Source organism: Sprattus sprattus, assembly GCF_963457725.1.
Source record: "Sprattus sprattus genome assembly, chromosome: 1".
Classification (NCBI taxonomy): Eukaryota; Metazoa; Chordata; class Actinopteri; order Clupeiformes; family Clupeidae; genus Sprattus; species Sprattus sprattus.
The window spans coordinates 62,124,276-62,137,325 of record NC_137920.1 but is presented as its reverse complement, the minus strand read 5'-3'; the positions used below and the strand labels follow the sequence as shown (position 1 = coordinate 62,137,325).

The following is a 13,050-nucleotide window of genomic DNA, read 5'->3' as shown; positions in this document are numbered from 1 at the left end:
CAGCTTCATGCTTGATGGGAGATATTTATGGCATTTTTCATCTCGCTGAGGTGACTGTTTGACTGTTGCTTTCATATCAGAGGTCCCTGCAGCTTCTTCTTCAGGGATATGAAGAACAGAGTTTTTTGTGTTGTTATTGGAAGGGATGGTAGTCATCTTAGTGCACATAGAGAGCAAGAGAGAAAGAGAGAGAGAGGGAGAGAGAGAGAAAGAGAGAGACAGAAAGAGAGGGCTGGTGTTCTGAGGTCATGGCAGGTCACTGCTTGACTCCTGCAATTAAGAAAAGAAAGCAGGAAATATAATTATCCTGGAGGAACAGACACAGGAAATGTTCAGACACAAATCAGGAGGACACCAGATTCCATGCAGCTAGAAGCAAGGGATTATTATACTGGGGCATGGCTGGTCACCGTTGTTTTCAATCAAATGAGTAGGAAGGCCACATCAGTTACCCACATTCAGTGTCCTGACACGTTCATGCATTTGAGTGAACCCCAATAATGTCTGTGTGATGCCATTACGTGTCTGCAGGGTGCGATTTGTCCAAAAACCAGAGGGGGGGATGGTTTTTTTTTTATCATGAAAAAAAAACAAGCAATACATAGGCCTAATTCTCTTCATATACATGCATCATATATGTCTATGATATGATAATCGCTGCTAGACGCTCAGTTATTGTGCTCCCTCTCATTCACGTTTAAATACTGAAACCGAAACTGAAACGCAACTGTTTTGGACAGAACTCGCTAATTCAGTGAACAAATATTTTCATATTCATTGTACAGTAGCCTAATTAGCTGGCTTTGCTCATTTCCGTGTTTGTAATGTTATTGTTACAATGTATACAATGTGTTTATGTGCATGGGGACGTTCCTGAATTCTGAGAATGCCGACAGTTCGGGTAAGGTGAACGTTAGAGCCAGCGATGTAAGCAAGTGTAAGAAAACGCTGTCACAACCTGTCTGTTTTTTCATAGTTTTTTTAATAATTCAGGGTTATCCCCCCCATGTATGAAATTCATCCAGCTGAGGTGGGGATGTAAAAACCAGAGGGGGGGTAAATCCCCACCATCCCCCCCGGCAAATCGCACCCTGCGTGTCTGGTTAATGACACTTTCTCTCTGTTCCAGGATTAGGTGTATAGCCATCAGGCCTCATTGTACAAGATAGAAATGTAACGGCAAAAGAAGAGGGAACATGGGGACATATGTCGCGCAGACATGCAATGCACAATCTCAGCAGGCAGACAGCTGCAGCACCGTTTAGAGGTTGGTAGTCACTGCAACGTGATTACCTCTGACTGCAGTCTTACACGTGTATGCTTTCAACTTCTGAGCTGATGATTATTTAAGTAGCACCCCCACCATGTACTATGAGTCCACTGATGTTTTGAGAGGCAAAAGAAATGGCCGATAGTTATTTTAAGATTCCTGTTAAGCATGACCCGCTTTTTCTTAACACTTATTCTCTGTCTACATCAACGGTCTGATTAGGATCCAATCTCTTGTCCCTGCCAACCCCACCAATCACAGTGTCTTAATTTAACACTGTAAGATGGGCCTGATCCAAGCTATCACTGAGAGATTGTTTTCTCGCTTGAGTGAGAATTTACAATCTGTTTTTAACTAATGAATGTCTGAAAACTTCAATGATGTTTTAGGGTAGAGATTTTTTTCCTGTCTTTTACTTTTAGTGCTTCCCCTCTCTGTTTTGGTGTACTCTCAGAGTAGAGAGCAAACAAAATATGATTGAAATATTAAAAAAAGGACAAAGACTGAAAAAGACAAGACCGGAGTTCAAATGGGGTTTGTTTTCCTCATAAGGTTTGACTGAGAGCAGTCGTAGAAGTGAAATATTTTTTCATCAACCTTTTTTCCTCTTAATAGATAATGTCTAGGTATTATTAGAGGTGCAGACCAGATAATATAAAGAAAACAAACGGAATTGAAAACACAGGTCTAGTTTCCAAACAAAATAAGGGGTCAAATATTAGAACAAGGGTGCAAGAGTAAAATTCAAGGAAGGAGAAAAAATCAGATCATGAGACCTTTAAAAAGGAGAGAACAAATGGAGAATGGGGGATAATTAAGAGATCCAAGGGTCAAAGGTCAAGGAAATCGGCAAAATATTCATCTCTACCATATCTACCAAATCACAGAGCTCCTATAACTCAGAGCCAGCAACCAGCATACCTCCAGCTGCAGAATGGGGTTCCTTTCATTTTGAGTACTTCAGAACAGAAAAAGAAACAAGCGTTTTGATGGTTAAAATCAAACACAAATTAGCACAATTAAGGGCAACACGTAAAAACATGCATTCATGTTTGATTAGGAATACACACATACACATGCACACACACGCGTACATAGACAGTTAAACAAAACAATGAAGCTGGGAACGTATTTGCTGCCAGAGGCATCTACACCTTATAAAATATCTTCATATTCTGTGGTTGTCAGTATGTCAGTATGGTGCGTCTGACTGTAGAGAAACTGATGGTGCAAGTTGTGGGTGACTGGGATTACTGGAAGTGGTAGTGGTGCAAGTTGTGTAGAGTTGCTTGGATAACTGGTAGTGGTGCAAATTGTGTATAGTGACTGGGATTACTGGTAGTGGTGCAAATTGTGTAGAGTGACTGGGATTACTGGTAGTGGTATTGGTGCAAATTGTGTGGAGTCATGCTGATGTTTTTGTTGGGAATCAGCAATGAGGAGAGTGGAGAAATATCATTGCGCGCTTGTGTAAATATTTCAAATTAAACAGTGGTAGAAGTATTTTCATATAAATGAAGAAACAGCATGTGAAGAGTAAAAAAGACAATGCTTGGTAGGGTTCCAGGGATTATCTACTGTATAAATCAAAATGATGAGCATCCGAGAGTAATGTGAACTGGTGGGGAAAATAGAAATCACATAAAAAAATGTTTTCTTTGAAATGTGTACAATGTTTTTTTTATTCTCTCTCTCTCTCTCCCTCACTCACTCACTCACTCTCTCACACACAAACAACACACTCAGCCACAAACCAACAAATGCACACCAAACTCCCTAAACATAAATGTTTGATGCTTTGCGTCTCTGTGGTTATTTGAAAGAGTCACAGTTTCAGTGATTCATCGTTTGACATAAACAGAACGTATTCTCAGAAGAAAACTGAAGTAAATAAGGGCCTTTCCAGTTCACCGGGAGTTGCATGGAATTTCTGAATATCATATGAAGCCCTGTGCGTGTGACGCTGTGGAATTGCCCAAGTGAGTGTATATTGTATGATGCTTATCATTTGAAGGACAGAATCATCAACATGCGCACCACACATACCTGCAATGTGGAGGTTCGTGATCCGCTGGTCGTTGTCATGGCTAAACTTCTTGGAATGCTGGATACAAAGTAGCCAGCACCATTGGGCAACGGCTGTCTCACCACCACCTTCCCTTTCCTGGTCTCGGCCAAAAACATACTGTACCAGTAGGCATCGCTGGAGATCAGGGTGGAGTCCGCTATGGTGGAGTTCCTCTGGCTGATGAGGCTGTTCCTGTTGGAGGGGGGCTTGGTGGGCTTCGGCTTTTGACACTTTAGCACGATGATCACCAGGATCGTGATCAGTAGCAGGAAGGACACAGACCCCAACCCAATCACCAGGTACAGGTTTAAGTCAGTGAATAAGTCGTAGTGGAGAGGTATTTCAGTGGTTTCTGAGAATTCAGTCACCACCTGCTCCACTGTTGTGATCTTTATGGTGACTGTGGCAGAGAGTGGAGGTTCTCCATTGTCCCTGGCAGTGATGATGAGCCGCTGATATTTGGGGTCTTTGTAACTGAACATTCGTGTGGTTCTCACCTCCCCGTTGTACTGGTTCAGGCTGAACAACGTGTTGTCCGTAACCATAAGGAACTGGTAGGTGATGCGAGAGTTCTGGACAGAATCTGCATCAAGTGCAATGACTTTGGTGATCATAGCACCTTTCTCAAAGGACCTGGGGATCACCTGCTCGATGACAGACCCTTTTGCACTCCAGGGGGACACGATGAGAGGGGCATTGTCATTCTGGTCCAGGATGATGATGTGGACAGTCATGTTACTGCTCAGTGGAGGAACACCAGAGTCCCTTGCCTCGATATGGAAGAGATACTCCCTCTCTCTCTCATAGTCAAACGTCTTCAGCGCGTACAGGTTACCATTTTCCGGATTGATGGAGAATAGCATGGACATGGATGTGTTGGCAATCATCTTCTCCATGATGAAGTAGACGAGATACTGGTTTTCATTCAGGTCGGGATCATGCGCTGAGAGCGAGCTTAACAGGGTCCCTGGTTCATTGTTCTCCATCACATGGATAGTGAAAAAAGACTGAGGAAATTGTGGCGCATTGTCATTGACATCCAGTATTTCTAATCTGATGGTTTCATTGTCAGATAAAGATGGTGTGCCCCTGTCTTTCACTTTAAATGTGATGTCATAATTGGATACTTTCTCACGGTCTAAAGGTTCAGAAACAAGCAAAGAGAAGTACTCCTCAGATGACTTGTTGAGTACAAAGGGTAGAGAAAATCTATCATGAAGAGTTAAATCAACTTTACCATTATCTCCCGAATCCCTGTCCCTTACACTTACGACAGCTATTACTGTTCCTATGGCAGCATCTTCCTCTATTGACCTTTTTAAAGATTTGACTGTAATTTCAGGATGATTGTCATTTAGATCTGTGATAAACACCAGCACCTTACATTGTCCAGAGAGAGGCTGCTGACCCTTGTCTTTGGCTTCAATGTACATTTCAAAACTTTTAATCTCCTCAAAGTCAATCACTCCTTTTACTCTGATTTCTCCTGAGTTTGGATCTAAGGAAAATTTCTCCTGGGTCTTCTCTGACGTGTACAAGGTGTAAGAATATGTCAGCTCTGCGTTCGAACCCTCGTCCATATCTGTTGCATTTAGTTGCATTACTAAGGTGCCAGATGATGCGTTTTCAATTAAGTCTACAGAGTAAACTTGCCGGTCAAATTGAGGGGCGTTGTCATTCGTATCCAGAACCTGAACTACAATACTGGCAGTGCCAGATCGTGGAGGGTCCCCATCGTCTACAGCTGTCAGAATGAGACTGTGAACAGCCTGCTGTTCTCTGTCAAGCTCCGTTTTTAAAACTAAATCTACATACTTAGTCCCATCACTTCCCGATTGCAGGTCAATGGTGAAATGTTCGCTCTGGCTTAAATAATACGTTTCAATGGAATTCTTACCCACGTCCATATCTACGGCGTTTGTGATTGAGAATCGCTCCCCCGGTGTCGCAGACTCTGAAATATCTAAGTGCATTGTTTCTCTCCTAAACTGGGGTGCATTGTCATTTATGTCCAGAATTTCTAATTCAACGTTAAATATACGTACCGGATTCTCAATTATGACATCCATTTTCAGGAAACAAGATGATACAGTCTTTGTCGGGCACAGATATTCTCTGTCTATCTTTTCCAGAATAAACATATCCCCGGTCTCTTTGTTGATATCTAGATATTTCTTGTTGTGAATGTTATCGAGCTTCACGTTTCGTTCACCCAGGCTGCGAATGTCGAGTCCAAGATCTGTAGCGAGATTTGCAACAACGGATCCCACCTCGATTTCTTCGGGGATGGAATATCTTGTCACCGACAAAGCGAGGCTCCACACTGCAGCGAACAGGAGGAAAGCGCATAGACGCCTTTCCCTAGGAAGCACAATTGAGAGAGGATCCATTGTGGAGTGAAAAATCTGAATTTGCCTAATGCATTTGCTAGTCGGTACAAAGAGGACAGCTCGTCACACACAGTGTTGCTAAAACATAACTCTGAGATTGTGTGGCATGTTTAACAATTGTGTTCGGAAGCTGGAGCGAGCCACCATCGCATGCTATATATCCCATCAGACTGTCATGGCTTCCTCTGATGTGCAGATCACATCACAGCTATAGGCTTAAAGAGCAGCGACACGACACCATGTGAACGCACATTTAGCAACAAGGTTTCAAATTAACTCCTAATTTCACCCATACGTAGGCTATATAAAGCAGTGTTACTAAGAAAAGCAGACTATTTATAAGAACCACTTCAGGCTAATTGTATGCAAGTTTTTAGAGAATGCATTTCCTCGTATTTGTAGGCCTACTCAAATTCACAGGATATCATAGTCCTCATGTGAGACTTTGTAGAAAGGGTAACCACTGTATTGTTTAATTAAGTAGCTTACAAAGCAAAGTGGATAGTATTATGGATGTAGTGACTGGCTGGCATGTTTGGGGTATATCAGCATCATAAGTAGAGAAATACATAATTGTGTAAAGGAGTAACATAGTATACAAATAAGATGTCTCATTGTAGTAAAGAAAACTTAATCCACCACAGCCTTGGCTGCATCCGAAAAAAGCTAAAGCTACACTGTCAGATTTTCAGACTGGCACATTTCTGCCTACACTCTAAACTGTTGACTAAAAACTGTATAAGCTACCAACAGTGCATGGGAACTGTAGCAGCCAGTTCGTGCAAACGCCTTACAAAACAGGTAGCTATAGCCCACTATTTTAAAGTTAGACCTACTTTTTTTCCCCCCGATTCCAGCAGTAGGCTTATGACAGGTAGTTATATTTCTGGGTTTTTAGAGCTGTGGCCTAATTACGAATGTTTTATTGAGAGATTATGGACATGAGACGAATCAGTTGACATGACATTTCATTCTCTTGAAGGAAATCATAGATTTCGAGGCGGTTCTCATGGATTTGTTGTTGCAGTAGAGTAGAATAATGAAGTCAGTTGTCAGGGGAGCCCTTCAACTTCGGGGCCAGAGTCAATTGCCTGCCTTGTATGGCCCGTAGCGACTCCCCTGTCAATGGTTGAACAGCGCCAGAAGCGGGTATTTGTGCTGTTTTTACTTCTGCAACAATATAGAGACTAATAGAACTTGAATCGCTTTATATTTTATAAGTTGACTATATATCACGTTATTGGCTGATAACTCTGGAAACACGTATTGATTAGACGAAGTTATTCTTAGTCACTTAGTCATTAAAAAAAATTAATGATTTCACATCACCTTTAACTTTATCGTGCTTGCATCGCTATCAAAATACCCTCTGAATAATTGGCAAACTTAAAGTTGTCCCTTGCAGTAACAACAAATATTGACGACATGCTTGAGTGTAATTAAACATCTGCATTAATTATATATTCATTTATTCATAAGAATCAATGCCAAGATTATATACATACAAAATGGAGTGATAAATACTCTCAAAAATTGTGGATTCTCATCTTCTCTGAATTGTGCTGTCCAACATCATCGTCGCTGTATGGTCATACATATAGGCCTTATTTACTTTGGTGACTACAGCGCCGAGTACAAAATAATAATTACAATATCTAAAATCACACAATCAGAAAGATCAGAAAACTATTACTATAGTAAATAGCTTATATTAGATATATTAAAATCATCGCCAAATGTTTACTACCATACCAAACAGATGAGTTTGAGTGGAAATAAGTTCAGTTTTAAGTAAATTGTTTTTTTTTCAAGTTGCTGTCCGGTAGCTGGCGTTCAGTTGAAAAGATCGTTGGTTAGCACAGAATCCTCTTTGTGGTCATAATTACAAATGAGCTTCTTCTTCTTCTTCCCAAACGTAGAAAATGAGTTGTACATATCTAGGTTGTCACAGTTGGCGAGCTTGATGGTACACTGCATGGATGCAGCGCCCGGGATGTAGACGTTGTGTTGGTAGTCAGGCGGAGGTTGGGATGTACTGTGCGGAGGGTACCTGGGCGTCCAGCATCGGTTTGGTATCCCACCGACTTGTGAGGACATAGTCATCTTGTAGTCTACGGAGATAATACATTAACATGAATGTATTAAGTATTAAGTAAGCCTTATCAGCACCAATCCACGAACTAAGCAATCAAACAGCATGCAGTGACATTTCATCATCACTGGATGTGAATACTTCTCAAAAGGAAAGAATATGATTCGGTCACATTCATGAACCTATGGGGTGGGTCCGTGCAGAGTAAGCAAGGAGACAGCATACCTCGCATGTGACTCCCCCAGGTCCAGTACTGTGGCCCAATCGAATTTGTGAAACTGTCTGGGTCCTGCATAGGCCTGCGCTGTAGGGTCTTGGCCATATGAGCTGAGCCCACAGAGCTGAAACCGACAGGGATTTAAAAGAAATTAAATTAAACGTAAATTTACACTCAGTAACAGTCAGTCAGTATAAATCAAGTCAGCATGCGTGTGTGTGTGTGTGTGTGTGTGTGTGTGTGTGTGTGTGTGTGTGTGTGTGTGTATGTATGTGTGAGTGTTAGAGAGAGAGACAGAGAGGGGGGGGGGGGGGGGGGGGGGTTGTGGTAAGTTTTATATTAGCATTTTACCTTTGCTGTGCATAATTATATTGGTTCTTTGTCAAGGTCCAGTCCTTGTTTGCTGCCACGAACTGCAGCTTTGGAGACAGAAAACAAAAGCATCAAAGCATTAGTGCTAGTGGTCTATACTTGCAGCCTGTTACTTATTCATTAACTTATTACCCATTGCATATGTGCTAATGCATCAGAGAGGCTATTTATCTGTTTACTAATTCATGTTACTGTGGAGAAAGCTCTAGTTTAGGGATTTCACAGTCTAGTTCACCTGGGTACTTGTCAAATCAGATTGTTCATGAAAAGTTGAAACCTACAGAAATGTCTGAAGAAATCATTATACACCTGGACACTACAGTAACAATGCACCCAAAATGTAAGTCAAATATTTGGTTGCTCTTTGCAACCAAAAAATATGCGCTCAGCTTCGTGCAAATAAATCTTCATGGTGGAATCTATAATTGCTTGCGCTCCATGATGTGTCCTGACAAAGCGGGCCTCAGTATGTGGGTTGCAATCATTGTCAGCTGTATCCTCATAAACAAGTATTAAATGACCCTAATAATGAGGGAACACATTTCCCCTTTAAAAAAAGCATGCTTTGGCAAAACATTTATTTCCAAGAGAAATGCTCAAGCGGGTTAATTACCAACGCATAGGGAACATTCCCATGTGACTGCTGATATGTTCCGAATTGTATTAATTTGTTTTTGTTTTCAATGTTATCATTTACCTCATTTGGAGAAGTGCTCCCATTGTTCGCCAGACGGTGCTGTGGGCTCCAGGTAGATGTTGACCGGTCGACCCCCTTTGTGTTATTTCGGAGAGTTGAGACTGTTGGGCTGCATGGCTTTAGGAAGGTAAAGTCACTCTTAGATGATTCCGGGGTCAAGCACATTTTGTAGCAGTAGTTCGGGTCGAGTGCACTGCTACCATTTACCTCTACGCGGTTTGTGGGTCCTTTGGTTCCCGAGGATATCTGCACATTTAAGTTGGACTTTTTAATGACATCTGTGGAAGATGTCTCTGAGCGATATCCGCAGCACGAGCTGATGGAGAGGGTGCATCCCCGGATGGAATGTTTGTGCCTGTAGGCTCTAATCGTGGCCAGGACAATAATAGCCACCAGAAATGTGAATGAAATTGCGCCCAGGGATACTATTAAGTACAATGTTAGATTGGAGTTGAACCGGGGGCCGCGCGCAAGGTCACCAAAATCTGGCAGGGATTCTGGCAATCTGTCAACAACTGACAACATGATGGAGGCAGTGGCCGATAGGGGTGGCTGACCGTTGTCCTTCACCAGAACGACAAGCTTTTGCCTTACGGAGTCCTTTTCTACCAGTCGGCGAATTGTTCTGATCTCCCCTGTATACAAGGCCACGGTAAATAGGGTCGGGTCCGAAGCCTGGATGATCTGGTAAAACAGACGCGAGTTTTGCCCCGAGTCTGCATCCATTGCTTCCACTCTAGTCACTAAATAGCCAGCATCGGCTGATCTGGGAACAATCCCAGTCGCCATCGTTCCATTTTTTGGAACAGGAGATACAATTATCGGTTCATTGTCATTTTGATCCAAAATAAATACATTTACTGTAACATTTGCGCGTAACGGTGGAAAACCGGCATCTTGCGCTTGTACAACTATTTGAAAGTTTCTGAGCTGCTCATGATCAAATGAGCGCAGTGCATACAAATTTCCGTTATCTGAGTTAACGGAAACATAGGTGGACACTGGCATTCCTTGAATGTCACCCTCTAGAATAGTGTAGGATAAATAGGCATTTTGGTCCGAGTCTGGATCTGTAGCTGATACTGAGCATATAGATGCACCCGGAGCATTATTTTCGGTTAAGTAAACTGTGTAAGAAGGCTGCTTGAATCGGGGAGCATTGTCATTTATGTCAGATACCTGAACTACAATAGTTTTACGGGTGTATAGGGGCGGGGTGCCCATGTCTCTTGCAGTAAGGGTGATATTGTATTCGGGTATGGCTTCCCTGTCAAGAAAATCGCATGTCACTAAGGTGTAATAATTTCGGAAAGATGAATGGAGTTGAAACGGGACGTGGTGGGGAATCTCACAGTCTACATTCCCGTTTTCCCCGGAATCCTTATCCATCACGCTTATGACGGCTATCACAGTGCCGGGTTGAGCGTCTTCTTGGACCGGCGTAGATACAGAAGTGAGGATAACCTCGGGAAGGTTGTCATTCACGTCCAAAACGTTTACCATTACTTTACAGTGTACGGCCACCGCGGATGGACCCTTGTCTTTTGCCTGAATGTATATTTCATGCATCTTTGCCTTTTCATAATCCACGACCCCTTTTACTTTTATTTCGCCCGTGCGTGGGTCCACGGTGAACAGTTCTCGTACTCTCATCGGCGCGTGCCCGCTGAAGGAGTATGTGATGTCTCCATTTGGACCTTCATCCAGGTCCGTTGCATTTAGTTTAATCACTACAGTACCTTTCGGGGCGTTTTCAGCAAGTCTAACTCGGTAGAAAGACTGGTCGAACACAGGTGCATTATCATTTGCGTCCAGAACTGTTATATTTATCACTGTGGTACCAGACCGCTCAGGAGAACCTCCATCCACCACTGTCAGAACCATCTCATGTAGCTGCTGGTGTTCCCTGTCCAACGGGCTCTCCAGAATAAGTTCTGCAAACTTACTACCGTCACTGCGGGTCTGAACGTCTATGGAGAAATATTCATTTACGCTCAAAAGGTAGGAGTTCAGCGAGTTAGTACCAACGTCTAGATCCTGTGCGCTCTCAAGCGGGAATCGAGATCCAGGGACAGCTGACTCGGAGATATCCAGGTTAAACTCGCTCCAAGGAAAAGTTGGGGAATTATCGTTCACATCCAGAATTTCGACTTCCACCCTGTACAACTCTAAGGGATTTTCAATTACGACTTGCAGGTGAAATGAACAAGACGGGTTTTGTTCGCACAGCTCCTCCCGATCAATTCTCTCATTAACAAACAAAACACCGTTCTCCAAATTCACCTCCAAATACTGCTTCTTTGCACCTGAAACAAGTCTGAACCTTCGGGCGGACAATTTGTTGACGTCCAGACCTAAATCTTCAGCTATATTTCCGACAAAAGCCCCATGTTCCAGTTCCTCAGGAATGCTATACCGAATCTGGGCCAGAACCAAATCCAACACAGAGGCAACCAGCGCCAAGCAGGTCAGGTGTCCTGTCCAGGCGCAAAATCGCCCGGCGCGCCGCAGTTCCATCACAACTCCGCTGAGCTACTGGAGAAAAGTCAACGTGTGCTTTCTGTAATCCAAACGTATTCAGACACAAAAAGAGTGTAGCATTACCATTTTTTGAAACTCATTGTATTTCAAAACGATTGTCTGTCTGAGAAGAAAGCGGCACGGGGTGTAAGTTTTCCTAGACCGACTGCAGATCGTGTGGGCTGTCCGGATGAGCGTGCATAGAAATGTGAGTGAGAGACAGGGACAGAGGGTGGGAGTGAAAGGGGTGGTTTAATGCAGGTCGCAAGTCGTATCCATGCCTGGCCTCAGATAAAGTAGGCTATTCGAAGTGTCTAATCGCGATAATCTCTCTCTCTCTCTCTCTCTCTCTCTCTCCATCCCTCTCCCTCCCTCTGTCTCTCTCTCTCTGTGTCTGTGTGTGTCTGTGTGTGTGTGTGTGTGTGTGTGTGTGTGTGTGTGTGTGTGTGTGTGTGTGTGTGTGTGTGTGTGTGTGTGTGTGTGTGTGTGTGTGCAGGAGAATCTTTTTTTCTGAGCTGAGCTATACCGTGAGAAATAAGACTATAGAGGATGCTCTCTCAGAACTGTGTCAGGGTAGGACTATCAGTTTCTCCTCCCGAGTATCATTGCTTCAGACCGGAGATAACCCTCCACCCCCTCCTCTTAACTCTCATCCCGTCTGCTCCAAAAAGAGTAAAAATCCCCTTGTTTTAAATAAGCAGAAAACACAATCTGCCCACCGAATGAAACCACAGCAGATGGCCGGTTCTCAGAGAGCCCGTGCTCTTTTAATTAATGTAGTGGAGATTAGAGAGCAGTATCCCGGATCATTAGCGAACAGAGGAATTAAAATGTTTTGTGAAAAAAAAATCCCAGAGCCCTCGGCGGGATGAACAGCACTATCTGTGGGTTGCTATTACATTTGTCCACATTCCATTACTTTAAGTGCATTCTCAGTCACATACCCAAATCGGAAACAACCGAAATTAAATCCGCCACTCTCGCATCAAAGACAAAACACATTAATGGATGAGACAAAAGAAGAAGTGGCCTGCACACGCCCAGACAAGCACGTGCAAGAGTTCAACATCACTAACTCACGCAGAAAGATAGACAGCTGGACACAGAAAGAAAGAACTGGCTCTTTCCCTATCTGACCAAACATTACCCAAAAAAAACAGATCCATGTGAAAAATCACCTTGCATTCAACGCAGGGTAGGCCTACTGTTTGTGTCAATTTCAATAGGCCTACTATTAATGTCAACCAAAAGTCACAATTGCATGTATGAAATATTCAGTATACAGTATACTTAAGGCAACGTTGGTGAATAAAAAGAATAATATAACAACGTTAAAAATAAGTACGAATATGTTTCAAATATATAAGAATGTGTATGTGTAAATAAGTATAATGTTATGTTTAAAAACATTATTCACTTCTCAG

General features: G+C 42.8%; 2 protein-coding genes across 2 annotated transcripts; both read right to left on the bottom strand.

Annotated features, from left to right (window-relative positions):
• Positions 1-246: 246 nt before the first annotated feature.
• LOC308364355 (protocadherin alpha-C2) lies at positions 247-5,734 on the bottom strand (the record flags this gene model as incomplete). Its single annotated transcript, XM_080837476.1, has 2 exons — positions 3,317-5,734; positions 247-270 (listed from the first exon to the last, which is right to left on the bottom strand). Exons 1-2 carry the CDS (start codon positions 5,726-5,728, stop codon positions 247-249), a joined length of 2,436 nt encoding a protein of 811 aa, XP_080693602.1. The 5' UTR covers positions 5,729-5,734.
• Positions 5,735-7,561: 1,827 nt separating this feature from the next.
• LOC308364283 (protocadherin-10) lies at positions 7,562-11,623 on the bottom strand (the record flags this gene model as incomplete). The annotated part of the gene is made up of 4 exons (XM_080837366.1): positions 7,562-7,839; positions 8,046-8,161; positions 8,389-8,456; positions 9,107-11,623. 4 exons carry the CDS (start codon positions 11,621-11,623, stop codon positions 7,562-7,564), a joined length of 2,979 nt encoding a protein of 992 aa, XP_080693492.1.
• Between the last annotated feature and the right edge of the window lie 1,427 nt (positions 11,624-13,050).